We start from the raw sequence: 22,289 nt of genomic DNA on the forward strand, positions 1-22,289 counted from the left end.
GAGCAGCAGGAAGCAGTAAGATTTCCAGGAAGTATTTAGTTGTACTAGACACCCAGAACAGTGTAGGCACCTATTGATGGCCACAGCCTTTAGCTTCTTGATACTAATAAATTCAAGGCATTCTGTACTAGGCTTTCTCCTGGTCCTCGGTGGGAAATGCGCTAATGACTTCCACTATCATTAAAGAAGATTGAACTGGGAGGAGCGTTCACCAAAGAGGAAGAAGTGCTGTGAATTTGTCCCTCACCCAGAGGAGCGGAAAGAAGTATGGGTTACAAGGTTCATATTATCTGATTTATTTTTCTTTTGCTTCTGAGCTATGCAGGGTCTTAATGTTATCCAGGCTCGTCTAACATCACATTCTTTTTGTTTCAATCATATTCTGTAAAAGGGAATAACACAGAGGCTAGACTTCCATCCTAAGGTCTTTGGTGGAGATAAAGAAATACCATTTAGTTCTTCTACCCTACTGTCTTTACCAAGAGAGTCATATATTATTATACTTCTACAGTTGTGACAGTAGAATGAGGACTATCCCAATGTAGGAATTCAGTTCTCCCTCTTAAGCAATGTTACAGCTCCTATCAGAGTAGAGTACAATATTGGTTGAATGTGTATAAGCACAGCAGGCAGTATTCATACTAATAATTATCTTGTCCTGTTCAAAAAATAAATAAGGAATTGAACAGTTGGCTAGATATCCAGTGTTGGCAAGATTTCACAAGAGCTTTCATACTCATTCAGCTTCCTTGTCAGGTCCTGAGAAAATAATTAATTCTTTGGTTCAGTGCAACCAATACATTTCCTGCTACAGTATTTCACTTTTACCTGCTGGTTATGAAAAAATGATATGCTGGTAAAAAGAAAAAGCTGCAGTTTTTCTTGTGAACTCCCGCTTCATGAAGTTAAAACTGTTGTTTTCCTCTTTGCTCAGGCTAAATTAAAGTGCACAACAATATTATGCTTTTACAGATTTGATTTCAGTAGCCAAGTGGTCAAAACTCATGAGTGTAAAAGAAAAGAGAGGTAAGGGAAGTTGATTTAAAAACTCTAGGATACAGAAATCAATTCAGCATCTGTTTTCAGCCACTTTCCAAGCCCTACTCTTTGGAGCTCTCTCTCCACTGATTTTTCTCCAGCAGCCACCAGTCCAATCTCTCACTTCTCAAGAGGCATGCGAGTTGTGCAGTTCGGCTTCCAGTCGGTAGGCCATATCCGACTGATGGCCCCTTTTGTCTGGGAGGAGGCCAAGAACATCTTCTCAGGTAACAGGGATCTTGGGCTCCCAACAGCTCACCCAAAGCACGGGGGGCTGCTATCACCGCCAGCACCCCATGGTGGCAATGGTGGCTGAGCCTGCAATGGGGAGGCAGAAACTGCCTCCTTGTGAGAAACTGTTGTGTTTTTTCCCTAAAGGTCCCAAACCTGGATCTGTCTGCTGAGGTTAACCAGGCTGATATACGTTGCCAATACATGCATACTGTTAAGTAGCTTTTTTGTATCTTCCCATGAATAATAATACCTGAACCAAGATCAGGGCCTCAGGTTTCCAGAGATGGCACACATAGGTAATAAGAAGCAATCCTGGGCCCCCAAAGCTTAGAATTTAAGGAAGACAAAAAGCAAGGGAAAGGCACTTTACTCCCAGTTTCAGCATAGCAGGCTGAGGTTTGCATGTTGTGACTTGCTCAGTACCACACAGAAGATGTGAAATAGAAGAGGGAATTCAAGATAGAGCTCTGATCCCCAATCCACTAAATCATTCCCCCAGCATGCGTCCTTGTTTCACATTAAGGAGAATGGCCCAGACAAGTCTGCCCAGTTGCTTCAGTAAGCATGGGTACAATAGGGAAGCAGACTTCCCCTATATTAAATTTCCCAGGCGTTCCCTTTATCATTTAAGCCATCATTTTAACTGCCTTATTTCATAGCGCTTGGCTGTCCAAGGAGCTGTATGATTTATATGAATAAGGGTTTGGCAGCAGCAACCAGGTGAGAAGTGGCTTACTGAGTAGAGCTACGTTGCCATTGTGTCATCTACATTGCTTTCAGGAGGTGACTTGCTAAGTGTATATCTGCATAGCAATCCCTAAACCAACTGCATTTTTGTATGGGAGAAGCCACGATAGCTTTAAAGTAGACATTACGGGTGTCTGTACTAGTCTGGAGGAAGGTTTTCAGGCTGCAGCACATGGAGTTCTCCTAGTGACTCACTTGCCATTTCAGAGTGGCACGTGTTGCTGCGCACAGTACCAAGAAAGCAGGGAAATCCTGTGCTAGACACACTCACCTGGAGTTCCTCTGTGCACCTCACTTCATGGCACAGTGGTGACAACAGCTGGGCATGTGCTGGAGCACAGGACGCCTTGTTTACCTTTGGTCAAAGTTGCTTAATATATTTCAGTAACATCTTTGAGAAAAATCAGACAAAACTGTTAAAATACTCTCTGTTTTATTTTCCAGGGACAAGGGGGAAAATATCCTCAAATTAAAAACCATGGTATTGTGATTATTTTTTTTTTAAAGTCACTCGAAGATTTTTAACTAGCTGAATCATTCAGCAACAAAGGAATGACAAGAGGGCAGAGTCCCATGTGAATTCCCTTCCCGGGTCGGTCACACTGAGTGTTTCTAGCTTTAGCACTACTCAGCTCATCCATGAGATCATCCCTCTCTCAAATTCCATATGTATTTGGTTATTCCGTCTTTGAAACGCGTTTCCATTCTTTGTATTTCTTTTAATTGCCTTCTCCTGGAGAGACTCTACTCTTCCATCTACTCAGCTGGATGTTCCTGGCCATGCTGGAAGGCAGGGCTGGCTTCCAGCCCTGGTTCCAAGACAGCTTCGTCTCTTGCTTTTCTGGTTCAGTGGGGGAGTTAAGCCAAGCAATCAAAATAGCAAATCAGGACAGCCATAAAATTCACGATCATGTCTGATTTATAAAGATAACATTGTATTAAGTACAAGATATTTTCTGGGGTTATTAGTAACAGGCTTTCTTCAGGCCGTCATTCCCGAATGGTGCCATGCGCTTTAGTGCTTGATTGATTTATATGCCTTTATGATTTTAATTAATACTGTTTTCATCAGAGCCAATTAATAGTGATTTGAAAACTGCAGGCTGTTCAGTTTATCTATGCCAGTGTTTGGGAATTATTCCCGTGATCTTTATTTTTGAAATCTATTGAATGGCATCGAGAGCACTAAAGAGGCCATTTAAACACTGAGGAAAAAAATAATGCTTATACTTCTGGGAAAACATTTACGGTGATTCACATTTTGGAAACTGAAACACTATCAATGTTTTATTCCCAGATTATTTTCCAAGAAAAAGCTTGGATCCACTGCTAAATCAGTTTCTTTAAAATACTTAGGCTCATACTAGAGTTGGATCATGCAGAGAAGGCTGGAATACTGTGTTGGAGGAGGAGGTCAGGAGCCTCCTCCGTCCTGTGACATTAGCGCAGAGGCATGGAATAAGCCTAAGTCTAAGGATACATTTGGATCCTACCTGGCTGTAGCAGCGTGTACACACACTAGTTGTTAAAGGATCAGGATAAAAGTTTATGGATCTAGACAAGCTGCTTTGCACAGAAAAACGCTTAATAAAACTATGATTCTATGATTCTGTGAATATACCCACTTGAAGATGGGAATATATATTCATTGTATGGGAACAAAAAGTCTCTGGATCTTAGTGTAACTATTTTAGAGTTGGTTTTTTTCCGTGGTGAAAAGAGGCTAAAAATCCTACGCCATCTTGATGTGAGTGAGAGCTAAGAATTTTACAGAAACTGAAGCCTTGTAAGAAAATCTCAAATGTGCACTTGTATAACAGGTTTTGAGCGAGTCTGGCGCAGTATTTACTACTACAGTATAAAGGGCTGGGTTCCTTGATGTATATTTCTAGTTGGCATTTTATCAAGGAAATAAACTTTGATTTTTCTTTATTTTGTGACATGTGGATTGAAACTGCATTTTCTCTGTCCAAAGCCTTGATTTAAAAGCATTCGATCATTAAATTAAGTGCTTTTGCATAAGACTAAAATTGTAACTGAACAAATTATTTATGCAGAGAGAAGCAAGATAAAGTTTCTTTCAAGAGTTCTTTAACATATCAGATTGATAAGACTCAAAACACCTTTACTGCCATTAAATATTTACCAAGACTTGGCTTTTGGAAGAGGGGCAGTTCAGTGCAGTGTGTTTGGCTCCATGCAATGCTATTGATTAGCTATCAGAAGGACATAGTTAATGGGTAACTGGAGGTATTACAGAGCGCTCCACATTCTTGTCAAGTCTTTTCTCTGAAGATGACCTAAAATAAAGTCAGTTACAACTGGCATTCACCCTGCGACAGATTGCACAAGCTCACCTACGGTATGAACAAAAGGTTCACAAGAATCAGTTGACCAGGGCTTAAGCAATCCTTTCTAGTAGTTGTTGTCATCACTGCTGGACTTTAGAACTGCACATGTTTACATTTAATTAGAGAGAACACACAGTTTACATCGCACAGTAGCTATCGGTATCGAATCAGAATTGATTTCCGCTCTCTTTCTCAAATGACTGTTTCCTTCAGACTAATTAAAAAAAGGCACATAACAAAATGACTCATATAAATTTTAAAGCAAAGTAAACACTATTCCCTGGAGACAAAAATAAAAGTCAACAGCACAGAGTCATTACATTGAGCTTGTTTTCAGGTGATTCTGATGCCTGCTTTATGATATATATCAGTACTATCAGATTTGTTTTATGTATAAATGTATATATGGATGCATATATGAAGTACCCCTTTGCACTGAGTGGACGCTTCACTGACTTTCAGTTGTGGGGTTTCTTATTTGTTTCATCTGAATTGTCGCAGTTTATCTACCACAAGAGGTGATTTGCTAGTATTACTACTTTTTGCAGAAGGAAGAAGTTAATTTCAAATAAAATTGTCGGTGTGTAGGTCACTCGTGTAAAATGGAAGTCAGAAGCCATTAGCCTTACCAGTGAGAAGCTGCAAAGGAAACTAAAAGCACAAACCAAATTAGCCTTAACTTCATGTATAGTTCCCAATAAAGAAATCTCTATTAATTTTGTTAGTTACGCAGGCAAATCTAAATTTAAACAACAGTGACGGGGGACGTCATTTAAGGCTCCTAACAGAAATGCCTGAGCCTTGAATATGCACATTCTTTGTCATCAGTGAAGATTTCCGTGGTTGGCATTTTGGAGAGTACAGGTTCAAGCCAGCGATTTGCTGTGTACTGCCAGGTCCATGGGAGCTGAAGGGGTGGCAGTCCAGACCAGATTGGTAGGTAGATGTTTGGAGCTGTAGGAGCTGGTCCTGAAACGCCTGTTCAGAAGGCGTGATGCCATAATACCCTGGTTTCCATGTAAGAGACGGTGTTCAGAATGAAGGAAAGGAAAAAGGAAAAAAGTAATACCTACTGCATCTATTTTCTGCCTCTTCAGTTGGTATATTTTAGTGCACAACCAGAGTTACTGCTTTCTTAATTAAGTTTAGCTTTGAGGAAAAAGGTGCACTGTTCTTAAAACTGATGTAGTCAAAAACATACTCAAAGTATAAAAAATAAACCGCTATGACCTTTAGGACAAGATCCCCTGTCTCTTTTCCACCAAGTTTGTGTTTCTGCAAATCCCTGACGTCGGCAATTTCCCTGCTGGCCTGAAGCCAGAGTCACTGGCTCTACACCACCCCTGTACACACCCCTTCAGTGATCCATGTCAACCCAGTGGCCTCCAGCAGCAATCAGAGAGGCACAGGGGCCGCCAGTTCAGCCCGGGGACTGGGAAGGTGAAAATGCCTCTTGTCTCTGAGCTGATTTGTGCCCCTCCTCGCTGCCTGCTGCCCACAGCTGAGCCAGGATCTGCACTGCCCTGGCCGTGATGTTCGTGCTTCCTGCAGAAAGGGCTGGGATCTGCGCTGCCCTGGCCACGACGCGCACTCGTCCCGGGGAAAGTGGCCGGGGGTTTGTGATACACGGTAAAACATGGAGTTGCTGGCACCGTCTTAAGCATCCTTTATATTCAAATACTGAGGTCACTCTTGATGACTTGATGCCAGTTCTGTCTTCGATTAATAGATAAGGTTCCCTCTGTATTTGCAGTGTTACCTAAACAATCTATTACTGTAGGGAATAACTACAGTATTACAAATACTAAGTTGAAGTTATTTTGTTAACTAAAGCCATTGGCAAATATTTAAGAATGGCCAAAGCATATGAGTTGGCAATAAAGAACAGATACAAGATAGAAAAATTCTTTCTTGTAACTTCTAGTATGATAAAGTAAACGTCGTACAAAATAAAATTATTTTTAAACTTTCAGATTAATTTTACTTAGTTAGAAGCAAGCTTTCAGGGCTAGGTAGCTGTACTCCGTGAATGCTTAGGCTAGAATATGCTAATACAGCCAATCCCCTGTCAAAGCATGACAGGAACATTTTATGGCAAGCTTGGTTCTGGGAATAACGTGTAGTCTAGTAAAACTGTGAAGAGTATCCACAATAGTTGCTGTTGTATCAAAAACACAGTCCCCTAATTCGCTGAAGAAATTTGAGATCCTGCGAATCTGTGTCTTGCCAGTAACACAGGTACACTGTGGAACCGTGAAGATGTGTAATTAATGTTAACATGTATCAAGTAATATTCGGGATTAAAGCATAAAATCTAAAGTAGTCTCTTCTGTAAACTCAGATGCGCTGTATCTGAGAGCTGATTATGTGTGAAAAAAGCTAATGCGAAGTTATCATCTTCCAGACTCTAATTAATCAATTAGAGATAACAGAAACATCAGCTCTAGGTGCATCATGTGCTCAGAAAATCCAGGTGCATTTCTTAGCTAAAAGCTATTAACTGGGGGTCTGTGGATCTAGCTGAAGAGCATAATACCACAGCTGCAAAAATTTCAAAAGCGCTTCTTTCTACTCATCAGTCTTGTGTATGTTTTGCTCTGTTTCAGCCAAACATTATTAATCCAGAAACTATTTTTGTGGGGATCCTGGACCATTTGATGGTGTGGTGAATGTGAGGAATGATAGGTGGTCCTGGATGTCATGTGCGTATCACTGTCATGTGAGGCTGTGCTGTCTGAGCAATTTACCCAGTGACTGCGTGAACTGGAGACATTTGATTACTGTGCAACTCTGTAAATGAAGGGTTTGTAATGGAGGTATGGTTTCCAATTGTTTCTTGTTGAGAGCATGTCTCAGCAGTCCTTCAGCTTCAAGAAAGGCTCATCACATGTCCCGTGTCCTTACTACCTCTCCCAAGCTAGTCACAGGAGAATGGCGTGGGTACTGCAGTGGTCCTGGAGAGTGAAAATGAGGCCCAAAAGAATATGTTTGCTGCTTGGTGTGATCCAAAGACCATCTGGGGTTTTTGTTTTGTCCTAAATTCAAACTGTGCTGCGTGTAACTTAGCTCTTTCAACAGCAATGGGTCTTTTTTCAGTAGTGAATCTCAGAGCACCTTGCAAAGGTAGTATTGTGATTGCTCCTTTTTAAAGAGGAGGAGACTGAGGCCCGAGGAGGAAAAATGTGTCTGCTAGAGGCATTTAATTTGTATTTGTTGATAAATGGAAGTTCTAAGATGGGTGATAATCAGTTCAAGCTTTCACTGTAGATAATGAACCTGTGCTTGAATCATCTAGTGTCTAGACTGTTTGGACCTGTGTACAGGTCACAGTTTTCTCTAGATCATTTCAGGAGAGAAGGCTGAAACTCAACCTACTGTTCACTGTAGATCCCTATTCACATGTAATTGAGTTTGGACAGTATGGACATGCATGATCAGTGCTAATCTGTCAACGTGTTGTCCTGTAAAATCCTGAGGTTATATCACCAACAACCACAGAGAAGAAAATCAGTGGTGGGCTCTGTTCAAAAAGTGCTTATCATTGAGTTTTGTGAGAAAATATAAAATAAAGAGGATCTCCAAGCTCATCCTAGACTAAGAATGCGTGGGTATACCACACACGAGAGAGCAACACTGTGATGGGCTGTGACAGTGCAAAGAGCATACTCTGTGCTATGCGCAACACGCACTACGGTTATAACATGGTCCGTGTCCTGTGCGCCACCAAGTCTAACACGGCTGCTGTTTTCGGTTAAATTAGTGGGAGATGTTTGGGTGCTTGTACTGAAGAGAAAACAGAGTCCTCTTAACTCCTGTAATTGCAGAGGAAGGAAGGCTAGTAAAATATTTGTCTATGGTAGGGCAATGCCATCTAGTTACCAGCCTACCAGCTGTCAGGCTCCTGACTCACATGTAATGCAAACTTGACCATTTTATATCCTCCGCTTTACAGCAAAATGTCAAAGTCCTTCCAGGTCTTATGTGCTTTTTTTTAATATTGTCTTATTGCAGTGTTCCCTAAGAACACCTTTGAGGTAGTATTTTCAAGGTATCAGTGCTGCCTGGCCCTTGAGTGCACTCAGCGGTATGAAGGGACCCTCTTCAAAGCCATCCTGAGTGCAGGCTGAGGTCTGAGAGGTCTCCAGAACTTGAGTGTCAGAAACATTTGTGGTGAAAACCAAGGTCAGACCTACATGCCTTTGGGAACATGAGTTATGTTTATCACTGGGGTGGGGGAGGAGGGAAGGAATGGACAGGGAATGTTAGGTTTTTGATGGGTTTTTTTTTCTTCTTTTAGGTGGAAGGTTTCTCTTGTGTTGTTCAGTAATTGCTTCAGGTGGAAAGTAATTTCCCACCTTGCAGCAAAAGTATGCCTGGCAGGAGAGAAGTGTTATAAGAGCAGCACTTCATACAGTTGATTTTCAGCCAAAGTCAAGTCCCTCTGGGAGCAGTTACAACTGGAGAAATTTTTTAGCAGGCTTGAAGCTGCTCTGACTTTGGGGGCTGAGGAAACGTCTTGCTGTCTCTGCAGGAGCTGCATAAGTGATATCATCTCGTGTCACTTTTTCTTCCTCCTGGACACAGTCGAGGTGGGCCCTTGAAGCTCTCAGATCCAAGCTGGAGCAAGAAAAGGGCCATGCTGCCATAGTAAAGCAAAAGGCTTGCTATAAAGAACATGTGAATCTCTTAAATCAAGAAAGTGTTTGAATGCTTCTGGGACCCATTCTTCAGACCTAGAAGTCCCATTTATTTTTTATTTATAGTATCAATATTCTTTGATAATCTTCAGAACATTAATGGAGGAATTTCAAATTAATAAGTATCAAAAGGGACTAAATAAAAGTATTTTAGCAAAGCATATATTGATGGAAATCTGGCAATAGCATGCTTTTGAAAAAAAAAGTTTAGAAGATCTATGAACTACAGTGCCTTTTTCTGGAGGAATCATACTGGCTACAAAATATATACATGTCAGAATCTGTTGATCACTCAGATACAATCATTATGAATTAAAACATGTAATGGTGTATCACATACTGTATTGTTCATGGCCAGTCTTTGAGAAGGAGCCCAGTCATAGCCAGACAGGGTTAGTATTTTAGAATCTAAATAAATTACTATATTTTTCATATGTTCTGTAAAAAAACCTCTCAGCTGTTCTGTGAACAAGTTAGACTATTTAGGCTATCCTCTTTTTTTTTTTTTTTTAATCAGGGGCCCATATATTCACTGAACAGTTTAGCTTCTCATCTGTGTTTTTTTTCTTTTAATCTTGTGCCAGGTGTTTAAGAAGCAGGCAGCAGTGGTGTTTCGGTAACCTGCTTTCAGCATTATTTGCATACCTTTGTATTTTTCCATGGTGATCAATGCTCGACCATAGTGGAACTTCAGTCAGTAAATTTTATGTGCAACTGTTGAAGTAATTTTATTTTTAATGAGTCTGTTCTAGGGATTTTAATGTCCCTTTATAAATATTTATATTTTCAATATGTCTTCATTTAATTGAAAAGGTTCTTCGCATTATTTTCAGGCAACCGCAGGTAGTAGGTGTAATGACATATCAACACTGACCTTTTAGCTTCTGGATTTCTATTAGTTCATCCACATTTTGCTTGTCCATGTGTATTATATTTTAGTTTCTATACTGTTTTCCTCTATGGGCTGTTGGAACGAAGGGTGTTTTCCATACAAACACCTTAATAAACTGGTAAGGAAGAAAATATGCTGTTGCGTACTAGCAGCTGTCATGCAGACTATGTCTTGAGTATTTTAATCAGTCTGCATTGCTACTGGAAATCCAAACAGAAATAATATTTGATATTTGCATGGTCATTAGTCAGAGGAACGGTCTTAAGTCATATTCATCAATACAGCAACAGCTTCTGACATTCATGAAGTTGTTTTAAAATTAGTTCAGTTGTTTATTTGAAAACACTGCTCATCCTGTTGCCATCACTTCTGTTATCAATGTCATTGATGAATTTCTTCTACTACCAGTGTCATTTCGACTGGTGTAAAATTCACCAATGAATTATGGCTATGAAGAGATGAGAAGCAATCATTGCTGATTCCACGGAGAGCTTGCTGGTGCAGGCTCCTCCCCTACTGATCAGCTCTTAATGTGATTTTTACCATTGTGCCTTAATAACTCAAGCAGCTGGCTACCTGCTGATTCCTTGGGAAATAATTCAACAGGCTTCACTGAGATTTCTTTTTACCTGATGCACCATCTTCTTCTTTATTCTCCTTTTTTCAATTTCTTCTCATTATTTATAGGTAATCTGTCTGTTTAATATCTTTCTTTTTGCTTGTTCTCCATAGCTATTTTTAGCTGATCCAAGCATGTTTATTTCTTTTAGCTTCATGAATCTATTGCCTTAAGACCCTATTCAATTTCATTTTTGATTTCTGATATTTGTCCAGAACTTTCTGGCACACAAATACAAAGCATGTAGTACTGTATTCTGGTTTGTACAATGGCAGTGTATTATTTTTGTGCTCTATGATTTGCTATCTCTATGAATATTCCTCAAAATCACGTATAAAACTGAATGGATTGAATATCCATCCACAGCACTTCAGTGCGAAATAGATGGCGAACATGTCTACTTTTTGCCTGAGTGAAGCCAAAACAGTGGATCAGAAAGGACCTTGCAAGAAATTATGGCAGGGGACACTATAGATATTGAAATGTCCTGTGATAAAACCCTGATGCTGGCAGGTAACCTATCTCTGTCTACTGTAGAGAGGCTATTTAAGACACAGTATATTCTACTACAGGTGTTACTAGCTTACTTAAATGAGCATCAAGAAATAGTTTAGGTTTCCTCTCACAAAAATGTTCACCAAGGACTTCTAGAATTGATTAGTGTGCGCAAATCACTCATATTTCTAAGTAATCCTGCTGATTTAATGATATTAATTTTTGCTTTGTAGCATTTTTATTCCTTTGATTATATTGAAAAAAACCTGCAATTTTGCAAATAAGCTCCCTGTAGTTGGTGAATCTGCTTGCTAAAAGAGAGTCCTGTGTAACATGAGTTAATAACACTTCAGAAACTTACATTGATTAATTCAACTAAGTGTAAATCACACTAACAACTTTTTGCTGCAGCTCAAAGGTGATCAGGAAGGTGCTACAGCTGAAAGATACTACCTTTTAAGGTTTTGTTGAGTAGGTTTTTGACTTTTTAAAATTCTGATTGTTGTTACATACTTCCAGAATAGCCTTGTGGAAACAGGATATATTTTTTGTTCTCTGTCACTTCTGAAATAAAACTTGTTTTGATATTATTGGGTGTGGATCCATCTATGATCATATTAAAAATATTAATTAAACTGAGTGTAGTATTCTTGCAGCTCAGCCTTAGACTGAAACTTAATAACGTCTATGATTTTTTTTGCCAGCTTATACAAATCTTTGTCTGAAGGAATGAGTCTGAAGGACGAGCTTAACTGTACTTTTGGTACTTCTGAAGGTGGACCGCAAGGCAGGGAGGGTGTTGTGACCCTTACCTATCACCAGATTGAAGATCTGGCAGCTCAGCTGCAGCAAGCTCGGTCAGAGCAAAAGGACACAGAGCTGAAGCTCCAGAAAGCCCTGGAGGCTTCACGGGAGGCCAACGAAAAAGTTCAGAAGTAAGTCACCTGCCTTCTTTCAAGAAAAATTGCAGTTGAAAACCAAATTAAACGTTTCTTCTGGTATTTTGTCTATGATTGAAAGTGTGGTGGTACTCAGAAAAGTTCCGTTAAAATGATTCCTTCTTTTTTGGCAGTTCAGCTCATTACTGACTCAGTGTGAAGCCGATCATTTTAAGTTTTGTAGTATTACACAAGTCAGCGTGCCTGTCTTTACTGTTATGGAAACTGCTTTCTATATGTGTAGAGGCACAGAGAAAGTGTTTCCATCTTCTATGAATGGTTTTCACTGTCTTTTTACCCATGGCAATCCTATGGCAACAGGGTATTTGCCTTTATAATTGCATGGTAGAATATTAAGGTTCTCATTTTTGGTCTGTTATGCATCTGACAAGTTTCATGGCATGGTAAATGCTGATGGGGTTGTTTAGGGGTGGCTTCAAAATCTCACTGAAAACAACAGGAAATCTCTGAGTTGCTGAACAGGGATTGCATTCTCTTTCCCATCATAAGATTCCCTGTTAAAAGGTTACTGAACTTCAAAACCTGAAGTTCATCTCTACCGAAGTCCTTATTGTGGTGATTGTTATTACTATCACATAAGCCTTCCAAAGTCTGATTGCTGGGACATAGGCAAGCGTGTATACAGAGCCTCTTCACAGTCTGGCACTTCTCATCTCTGCATTATATCACCAGCTGCAAAATAGCCCGCTCGCACCCTTACACGGTGGTCAGTGCTGAACTGATGCAAATTTTCCTGTCAGTCCATATTTGTCTTCCACTTTAATGTCTGCAGCGTATTTCCAGAGTAGCCAGAAATTGGCTTGTAATACATTGCAAGGACCTAACAAGAGTTCTTCCTGTTTAAAAAAAACCACATGCTGAGTTCTGCTATTAAAAAAATAAAGAAATTGTATTTTTATGGTTTTAATTTATTTGTAACTACATAAAATATAGTTAAGATATATATATATGAAAATACGTATTTTCAGTTGTCTCTTTAAAATCTCCAGTGGTTGTTTGAGAATCATTCCAATCTTTATTCTGAACACTTAGATATATTTGAAACTTCATCAGGTGCATGCCTGATAAAAATAAACCCATGAAAAATAATTACAGCATGTTAAAGAGAATATTGCCTAAACCTTTCTGTACATTGTTTAAAGTTGCTATTTCATTTCATTTTATTTATAAGCATTTACTAACCATAGCTATTTAAGTGCCAATTGTGTTTTGGTTTTGGTTTTGGTTTTGGTTTTTTTTAGTGAAACAGTCTTGTTTAATCCCACGTAACCAGGGTGGCTAGAGTAGAAGTGCAGCCACAACCTGAATTAAAGTGGTGGTGATGTACTGCTGCAGTGAAAAGAATTTAGGCAATTTAACATGCTCAGCTACTTGGGAAAATTTTGGTCAGGTTAGTTTTCATTATCGCTAAGATCAGACCACTGAGCCTATAGGAAAATTAAACAATTGGGTGAAGTCTTTTGATGACAATAGCATGCCCTTTTTACCAAGAAACTGTGGAAATGCTCTGTGCGTCTTCCCAGCACCCGGAGTCATCCACCCCCATCTTATAATTCAACCTGCAAACAGATTAAGCAGCTGAGTTTGTGGAAAGTGTGTTTACTTTGAGCTAAGAACCCTTGTGTGACACTATAGAGATTCCTCTGACACCTCTGGGAGAGCTACACAGACAGTTCGTACTCATCAGCAGGGAAACCGGGCTGAGAATTCCCAATTTCTTTGTAACCTCAACCGCTTCATACAAATCAGTGTTTGGCAATTAGGCAGGAACTCATTTGTTAGCTTAGCTTTTTATTTCGGAGATGTAGGATATTCTACATTTCAAAAAGGAACTGACCATTTATAAACCTGTCAACGGAAAGGCTTCTTGGTATTAATTACAGTAGTATTAATTATTAGCACTGTCCTAAGAGGATGCTTATTGTAATTTAAAATGTGACACTATGATTCATAGCCTAAATAGGTTTTTAAAACATCTGTTTTCCTGACTTCTTTTAAATGCTCAAGTAAAATTGAATTCTGTCATACGAGGTATTTTTAGCAGCTATATAAAGTAGTTTCTCAGTATTATTCAGTAAAGTACCCGAATAATGTAGCAACAGTTAAAAATCAGAAGAGAAAAATAATTATGAGCTTCACTAAGAAAGAATATAATTAGAACAGTTAAAATAATGTTGAAAAAGGGGTGTGCTTTGTATCTTTGTACCTCCTAATTTACTGGTGTTCACTATGCCTTTGCTAATCTGTTCTTTGACAACACTAAAGAATTTTTTAATATTCTTAAAAACTTCAGTGTTTGCATTCAGCATCATATACAGAGCTTGAAATAGAGATGTAATTTCTGCACGGCATTGCCATCGTGTCAGACATTTGTGTACCCACCTGCAATTGTTGCTTTCTAAACGTGAGATCTAAGTCAGAATAGTGGTCCTGTGTTTTCCGTCAGGACACAAAGCATCTAAAAAATTTCTGGATCCTATCCCACATGAAACAGCAGCTGTGAACCAGAAGGGGGATATATTGGAATCTGCTTATAGAGAACGTGGATATAGTAAAATTCTGTTTATACTGAAGTAGGGTGAAATCTCACACGGGCTCACTGCCGTGTGAGATACAAATTGCGACTGTGTGCTTTTGCCTGTGATGATGACTCGGATTCACCATCCTAGCAGGGGTGGTGGTGTGACACAGAAAATGTTGATGCTCAGAAAGTGACCACACAGTTTTAGCAGCATTTGCTTGACTCTATTTTGATTTTGAAACATTAAAAAGATACACATTAGACTTTTAAGAGACCGCTATTATGGTTTATAAAGCAAATACTCATTTTAACGGAGTGGTGTGTGTAAATAAATACATGTATGTGCACACATAACACAGTACATATTTGTTCAATAGGAAATTACGATGACCTGCACAATACTTAATGTTTTTAACCTATACTCTGTAGAATGGCTATGACCATAATTTTCTATATTTCATTAATGTTTCTAATTCATGGTTACAAACAAAGAATTAGGACAGTAGCACAGAATTCACCAGGATTGTTGGCTCAGCGCCACAGGCCCCCAGCAAGTTTGTCCTGCCGGAGAAGCCAGGAGCCAGCTGGTGCGGCCCCAGCAGGGAAATGGGGCTGACCTGGAGAAGGTGGCTGGAAAAGCCTGTGAATTAATTAATGCCTCTGCCAGCAGAGGAAGCAAGACATTTTAAAACTGTCCTTCCTGCTGGAACCTCTGGGATTGAGGAGTGGCTACTGATGTCAGTGAGATCAGACAAGGTTATAATGTAATACCAAATCAATATTAGCCAATTATCAGTAAAGGTTGAGGCCACTTTTGATGTGGTGGGGTTTTTTTCCCAGTAAATGTTCTATTTTTCTGCAAAAGCTTTGCAACTGGAGTGAATTTTAATGCCATTTTTCTATTGAGGGCTTCTACTTCTTCTTACAGTTTAATGATTCTAGCTCGGTAAAGAGTAGCTCTCTGCGTGTGGGCACAGTCACACTTGCACACTCACATAGCTGTGTAAGGTGGCAGTGGAGGGCACGCGCGTAGAATTTCTATGTAGTCCTCTAAAAGTAAACACAAATCCACCAAGTAATGGTGCAATGCTAAAATATACTGGTATGAAAATAAGTATAAATGGTGAGAAATACGCTGCTTATGCACTTTGTCAAGGTAGTTCTTACTATGAACAAAGCAAGTGTATGTGATGTAAATCAGAAATTCTGAACATCATTTGTCCTTAACTGTTTATTAAAGACACCTTTTCTTTTTATTTTGCTTTTTATTTTTTTTCTTTTAAGGAGGATGTCAGGAGAGTTACAAATTTGGATAAAATACTTGAGTGGATTGAATACAAAAGAAAATTAAGCAATCTTCTTAATAAGCAGATAGTTTTATCAAAGGAAATTACTATCTCTCATAAAAGAAATACTACCCTTAAAAACATTTGCTTTACTTCTTAATGTGTGATTTTTTGACCACCTAACTTTCATTGTTACTGGAACACACCCTTTTTTTGAGTAGTCCTGGATTTCTCTCCAGCATTTCTGAACTCTCTTTCTCTGCTTTCGTAGTTGCTCGCTTAGTTTTGTTCTTTAGCTGATGCTGATAAATAAGTTGATCGATGACACAACAAAAACAAACAGTCCTTACCAGCATTCAACACAGTTGAAAAGAATACAAAAATGGAAAGAAATAAGGAGCAAGCATTTATTAAATGGTTAGAGTCCCCCTCTTCTGCAAGTAAAACTAATCTGCCTTCCGAGTGCGGGAGCTGTGTGCGCTTCACATCAACGTCCAAGATGTTCTGCAGTGCTGGCTGGAGGGTCTAATCTTTCCCAGAATTATCCAAGCAGTGCAGTTGAAGAACAAGAATGAATATTTGAATAATCACACCACAATGTGAGGTGACCCTCCGACAGGGGACTGACCAGATACACATATGGATTTTGGGAAGACGCTCTGATGCTCTTTTTTAACACAGCTGTGAGAAGAATGTGGCTAAGACCCAGTAGTCTTTCTGGAGTATAGCTGGCAAAGGAAACCATGAGGAGAAGAGAATTTAACGCATGGGTGTAAGAGAGTCCGCTTCATTGATGCGATCTGAGGGGAATGTCTAATGACTGGAAGAATCAAACTTGGCAATGAAAACACAAAGCTCTTTTCATCAATTCAAACTCAGACTCTAAAGCTGCAGATGGTTACCTCCAGCCTTGCCTATTCAGTGCGGGGTTGTATAAAATGGCACTTTGGTGAATACTAATAGATCAAAACAAAGATTTAATAACGTAAAGATGTGGTGTTCATTTTGAAATGAGGATACAGGTCAGTGTCTCAGAAAAGAGTGAAATAAGTATCTTTATGTATGGGTCTAAAGTCTCTGGAGATTTTTAACTGCAAACATGATATCTTTAGTGTGCAGATTGTATTCCGTACAGCACAGCTATGCAGGGAAAAGGCTAAAAGCAAGATTTCTGAATTAGTATACTAATTGAGCCTCTTTGCAACATGCAAATGTTGTTAACTAGTTATCATCTCCCTTTTAAAATCATACCTACATATATTTAGTTGAAGTATACATTGTAGCTTGTAAGCTTTCAGTCATTCCTTGTAGATAAGAATGGAGCTGGTTAATTAGAAATTGCAGGCAGAAGCACTGCACAAAAGAAACAAGTTTTACATTCACTGGGACTTAAAGCTATTTGTTTTGGAGGAACCACCAAATGTCAGATAATTTGACTGACTTTATTTAAAATTGTAGAGATACATTTCTTTAACTTTTGTATTTCAAAATAATAAATAGAATTTAATGTCTTCATTTTTTAAGATGTTACATATAGATGTTCACACTTCCCTATAAAACTGGACTGCTTTTTTTTTACTTAGAAAACTGTATTCTGATGAGTGTCAGATCAACACGTTAACTACTGGAGGGTAGGAGTACAGCTTCATAGATATTAATAGTTTCACTGATTTGTGTCAGTAAATAATTTAGCAGATGTCAAAAGTGATTTTGCTTTTAGTGAAAACCACTGTGCTGCCTGCTGCTGTGAAGTTCTCCTGCGATTGAATAGTTGGTAATCTCTTAATGTCCTATAGGGAATAATTTAATTGGTGCTGGCATTTTGAAAAGTAAAGTAAGTTCTGGTGACTTGTTGAAGAATGTAGATGTAGAGCTAGTTTCTTAGTTACAGCAAATCAGCTTAGCTCTGTCGCACCAAATTGCGTTCATTTCTCCCAGTTAAGGATATGACCTGTGGTTTACTGCAAAACAGACACTGGTGGGTACATTCAAAAGGCGAATGAGGGAGGGCAAAGTGCTAAGAATCTTTTACTTGCTATAGCGAGCCACAGAAGTCAATGGTTATGTGAATTTGTAGGGAAGGAAGTGGGGAGCCGAGGAAGACAACTCTTGTAGCAGTCTAAGATACCAATGACAATTAGCAATGGTTCTGGACTTTCAGAACTGGATCAAAAGTTATTAAAGGAGATTCAATATGGAAAAAACTGCTTGATGAGGACTGATGTGTTGGCTGCCTCGTGCAATGATTAAAAGCAGATTATAAGCTCCATGGGGCCCATAAGAGATACACAATCTCCACAGGCGGGGTTTTATGGTGTTTAGGAAACCCACACTAGCCAGATGGAAGATTCCCAGACACGCAAAACCACCACATACCCTGAAGAATTCTGCAGAGTGCAGCAGAGCTGATGCAAAGTTTCTTTGGCATGCAAGACATGAATAGGAACACAAGAAAGTCTAAAACACAAAATCCAGTAACAATCACATCATATATTAAAATATTACCATTAACTAGGGTAGCAGTAACAGGCAATGTGAATTTATTGGATTTAGGGACAATAGTCTTGGAAGTAGCCTGCTCTAGGAATTTAGTGAGGAATTAAGACTAATGGAAATGTGTGAAGAAAGTCATGTGTGATCTAACAGAAAGCAGTACATAGTAGGGTCAGAATTTATTTAAATACTTGGAATTCTGTACTAACGCCAGTGACTCCTCTCAGAAAAATTCCCTGCAGACTGCACTAATATGCATGGTGAAATGCTGAATCAAAAGCCTTGTAGAAATACCTGTTTGTTGTAATAAAAGAACTGAGTAAGTCAGTGAGGATGTGTGCAGCCTCGGAGAAATTCAACATATAGAGTGAAATCATTTTTCTGGGTCTGGAGGAAATAAAATTTTGAACTAGTATTCAAATCTAAGGTGAGCTGAACAAACTCAGTCACGGCTGGCATATTCTCTGGACTGTTGTAGGTATACCAGGTTTCTGTATCACTAGGCAGATCTTGTTTCCCTTGGTAAGGCTACCTGATTATTCATGCAAAGCTGTAATGAAATGTATTTTCTGCATTGGATTATATTATCTTTACGGGATGACACTTCACTTACCAATTTTTGAATTGCGTACTTCATGTTACAGTCCAGGTAAAATTTACAGGCTGTGATGGAGGGAGTGCCTGAGAACTTAGTACCACTAATACTGATAACTTCCCAGCCCAAAGAAGAGAGGACCTGGGTTAGTATAAGCAGAAATCTTCTGACTGAAAAAATACAAAACAATCGTATTTTTGGCTTTTCTGGCTGGATTCCTTGGAGACCCAAATGGGGAAGCACGTGCTGAACCAGGGATGCAAAGCGGTTGCACCAAGATCCATGCAGAGCAGTGGGACTTCGGACATTTTCTTTCAAAAGCTTCCTCGGCATCTGTGCCCCCGCACCCTGGGTTTCCAAGTGGTTGTTTGGGAGTGGGGGTACTCCTCTGGAGTGCGGCAGAACAGAGCTGAGTTTCCTCCTCCATCTGAGGAGATCCTGGTTCAGATCTTCTGTATCTCAGGGGGGTGTTTTAGCCACACAGGTTTGGTCTGGATGCTCTCTATTCCTTGCCTTGAAGTAGTACCACATAGCAGAAAATAATGCAGGATTCTCGGATCAGAGAACAGTGAGTAGGCTATTCACCTCTGAGAAGTGAGACCTGGTTCTGGCACTTTCCTTTAGGGCTTTTTCTCAGTTTTATCTAATGCCTGTTGAACATAAATACAAAACCAGTATCAGAACACCCATCCCCTATTTTCGAGATGAGCGCCGTCCATCACCACCAACAGAATCACACCTTCAGGTCTAATAACATTTCAGATGTTTCTTCTGTAGAAATTCATAGCTTCAGCAAGAGAAGTAGAGAAGACTTTTCTGCCCTGGAGTGTACAGCTCTCCTGAGAAGTGGCAGATGTGGGTTAAAACCAAGTTTTCCTTAGCTTGGCTGAATGCTCTAGCCGATACTCAGTGTGATCTTTTATACTTGTTTTCAAAAGGAGGAGTGGTAGCACTGCTGTTATCTTTGTCACCTTAGAAGAAACAAGTGGCCTCACATTAGTTTTAGAGAAGGGCAGCTTCAGGACCTTCCGACAGCTTGGAGCAAGACACTTAAACTAAGGGTCTGAGGTTTAAATAAAATAAAATAAAAAAAAAATGATTTGGCTAGTTGAGGAGCGCCCTTCTTAAACTAGTTGTTGCAAATCCCATCCCAAGGTGCTGCCGTGCTCTCTGTGCAGTCTGGAGGAGGAATGCACAAGTGCAGAGCGCACGTGGAGCTGCAGATCCCATTCTCAAGTCCCAAAAGACAGACTCAATGATGTTCAGAATTACTGAAGCTGAGACCCTTTGTAGTACTAATAATTCATAACATCCTTTGACATCTTGTTTTCATTTGAAGACGGCCCTTAATACAGCAGTTTGTGGTATCAGTACCAAAAGTCTCGTACAGTCACAATGTGTGACATTGCCAGAGCAGATTATGGGATACCATTCTCATGGATATTTTGGGTGTCATAAATTAAATTGAGGCCTTTAACATCTGACAGTTTATGATCGGTGCCAGCATTACATTCAGTAGTGTGCTTAACAGAACGAAGACAAAAAATGCCAACCAAAGGGAATGACAGATAAGCCTTTCCTGCATTCCTTGCACACCCGAGATACCCGTTGGCTGCAGGGAATTTCACATGGATGAAGAATGCAAAACTGAGCATACAGCCTGAGTCAAGTATTTATTTTCTTTGTGTAGCTATGGTTTACATTTACTTAACCTCTGTAAATTGTGGATTGCAGTGCAGATACTGTTTTCTTAAAGTATGGGTAGTTACAATATAAACACAAATATTTATCATCATTTGAATATTTATCATCTCAGCCTTTCACAAAAATATAAGCGGCGCTGAAACTTCATTCTCTCAAACACTGAAATGTATTCTATGAGAGTCAAATGTTTTCAGAGTCAACATAATCACAGCATCCCAGTTTTTGACCTGTGTGTTCATTTACAGTTTGCTTATAGCTGCTTCACAGAGATGGAAGTTTGTAGATTACAACATGGGTTTATTGATTTATCAGTAGCAAAATACACTAAGTATGCTCAGTAAACTGGATCAGCTAGCTCTTGGGCATGTATTGTATAATATCAGCTTGTTGTGGAATACTTCAGAACATAATCAGAATGTTGGCATAGTTAACATCAATGGCGTAAACCAGACTTGCAAAGACTAATATTTAGTAAGACCAATAACACAAACAAATTAGATTTTGAAGTTGTTTGCCCAATAGGAAGAAGCATGCTGACACAGTATTTGTAGGCTTATAGTTAACAATTCTATGACAAATTATTAAATAACTTTGAAAAGCAGATTGAGTGCTCCTTGAAGAACAGCGAGAAAACTTTTTCTCAGACTTGCTTTTTTTTCCAAGACGATAAAATGAGTGTCACAGCAAATAATCATTTACTTTAATATTTTATTTCCAAATAAAATAAGTCCATGGCATTTACACTGCCGTTACTAAATAGTATTTGGTTTGTTTGCAAGAGTCATTTATTTGTGGCTTGGCTGAAGGAATAAAAATAAATTTGCGGTTCTTTCTGTTAATACTCATACTGTTTCTTAACATATGCAAAAGATTGAATACTGTAAATGTATGTGCAGAAGCTCAACAAAAAAACCCAGACTTTCTGAAGCTTCTGAATTACTTATCTTTTAAAGAATTGCTGGAACAGTTCTTTACAGCAACAAATAGAAATAACTGACTAGGCCAGCAAGGTATTTAATTTTAAGCAAACTTGAAATAATTTAATTTTTTCTATTAAAATTAAAATTAAGTGTAAAAATTACACTTAAAATTAAGTGTACCTTTACTGAAGCAGGGGCTAGTGCTCCAAGGAGAAAATTACAGTTCATGTTTCTAATATAATGCTGAGTCATTAACTAATAGCCAGATTTTACCATAAGGCTTTTAATTTCTTTAACAATATTTTGTAGAAAGGCAGCATCAGTTGTGTTTATATGTATGAGAGCTAACAAAAGCCTTAATCCCGTCATTGCCACTATTTTATTGGCAAGTTGCTCGGCTTTCCCGTTCTACATTTTTGCAGGATGTGATGTGGGTGTAAGGATATAGATCTAAACACTGGGTTGTTGGAAGGCGTAAATTTTTAGGACCCAATTTTACCGTTTCAGCTTCAGATTATGGAATTTTTGCCCATACAAAGTGTCAGAATTCAGCCTTTGAGTGGAAGACATTGCAGGTATTGGAGAGGTGTATAATAAAATTACTGTATTTAGCACTTTATTCTGTGCCTCATAATATATCCATCTCAATCACCTCAATCTTTTATTTGATAAGATAATCATATAAATTATTTGAAGGATGTAATAGATGAACTTCTACATCTGATAAAAGGGATATCC

The 22,289-nt window shown here is 39.0% G+C and overlaps 1 protein-coding gene across 1 annotated transcript in view; it reads left to right on the plus strand.

The window, feature by feature from the left end:
• MIPOL1 (mirror-image polydactyly 1) overlaps window positions 1-22,289 on the plus strand; it is a 158,667-nt gene that overhangs the window by 125,948 nt on the left and 10,430 nt on the right. Inside the window, exon 11 of the mRNA XM_009887017.1 lies at window positions 11,778-12,008. Within this exon, the coding sequence (XP_009885319.1) occupies window positions 11,778-12,008 (231 nt within the window). The remainder of the gene's footprint in view (window positions 1-11,777; window positions 12,009-22,289) is intronic.

The sequence above is a fragment of the Charadrius vociferus genome, unplaced genomic scaffold, assembly GCF_000708025.1.
Source record: "Charadrius vociferus isolate BGI_N301 unplaced genomic scaffold, ASM70802v2 scaffold14, whole genome shotgun sequence".
Lineage (NCBI taxonomy): Eukaryota > Metazoa > Chordata > Aves > Charadriiformes > Charadriidae > Charadrius > Charadrius vociferus.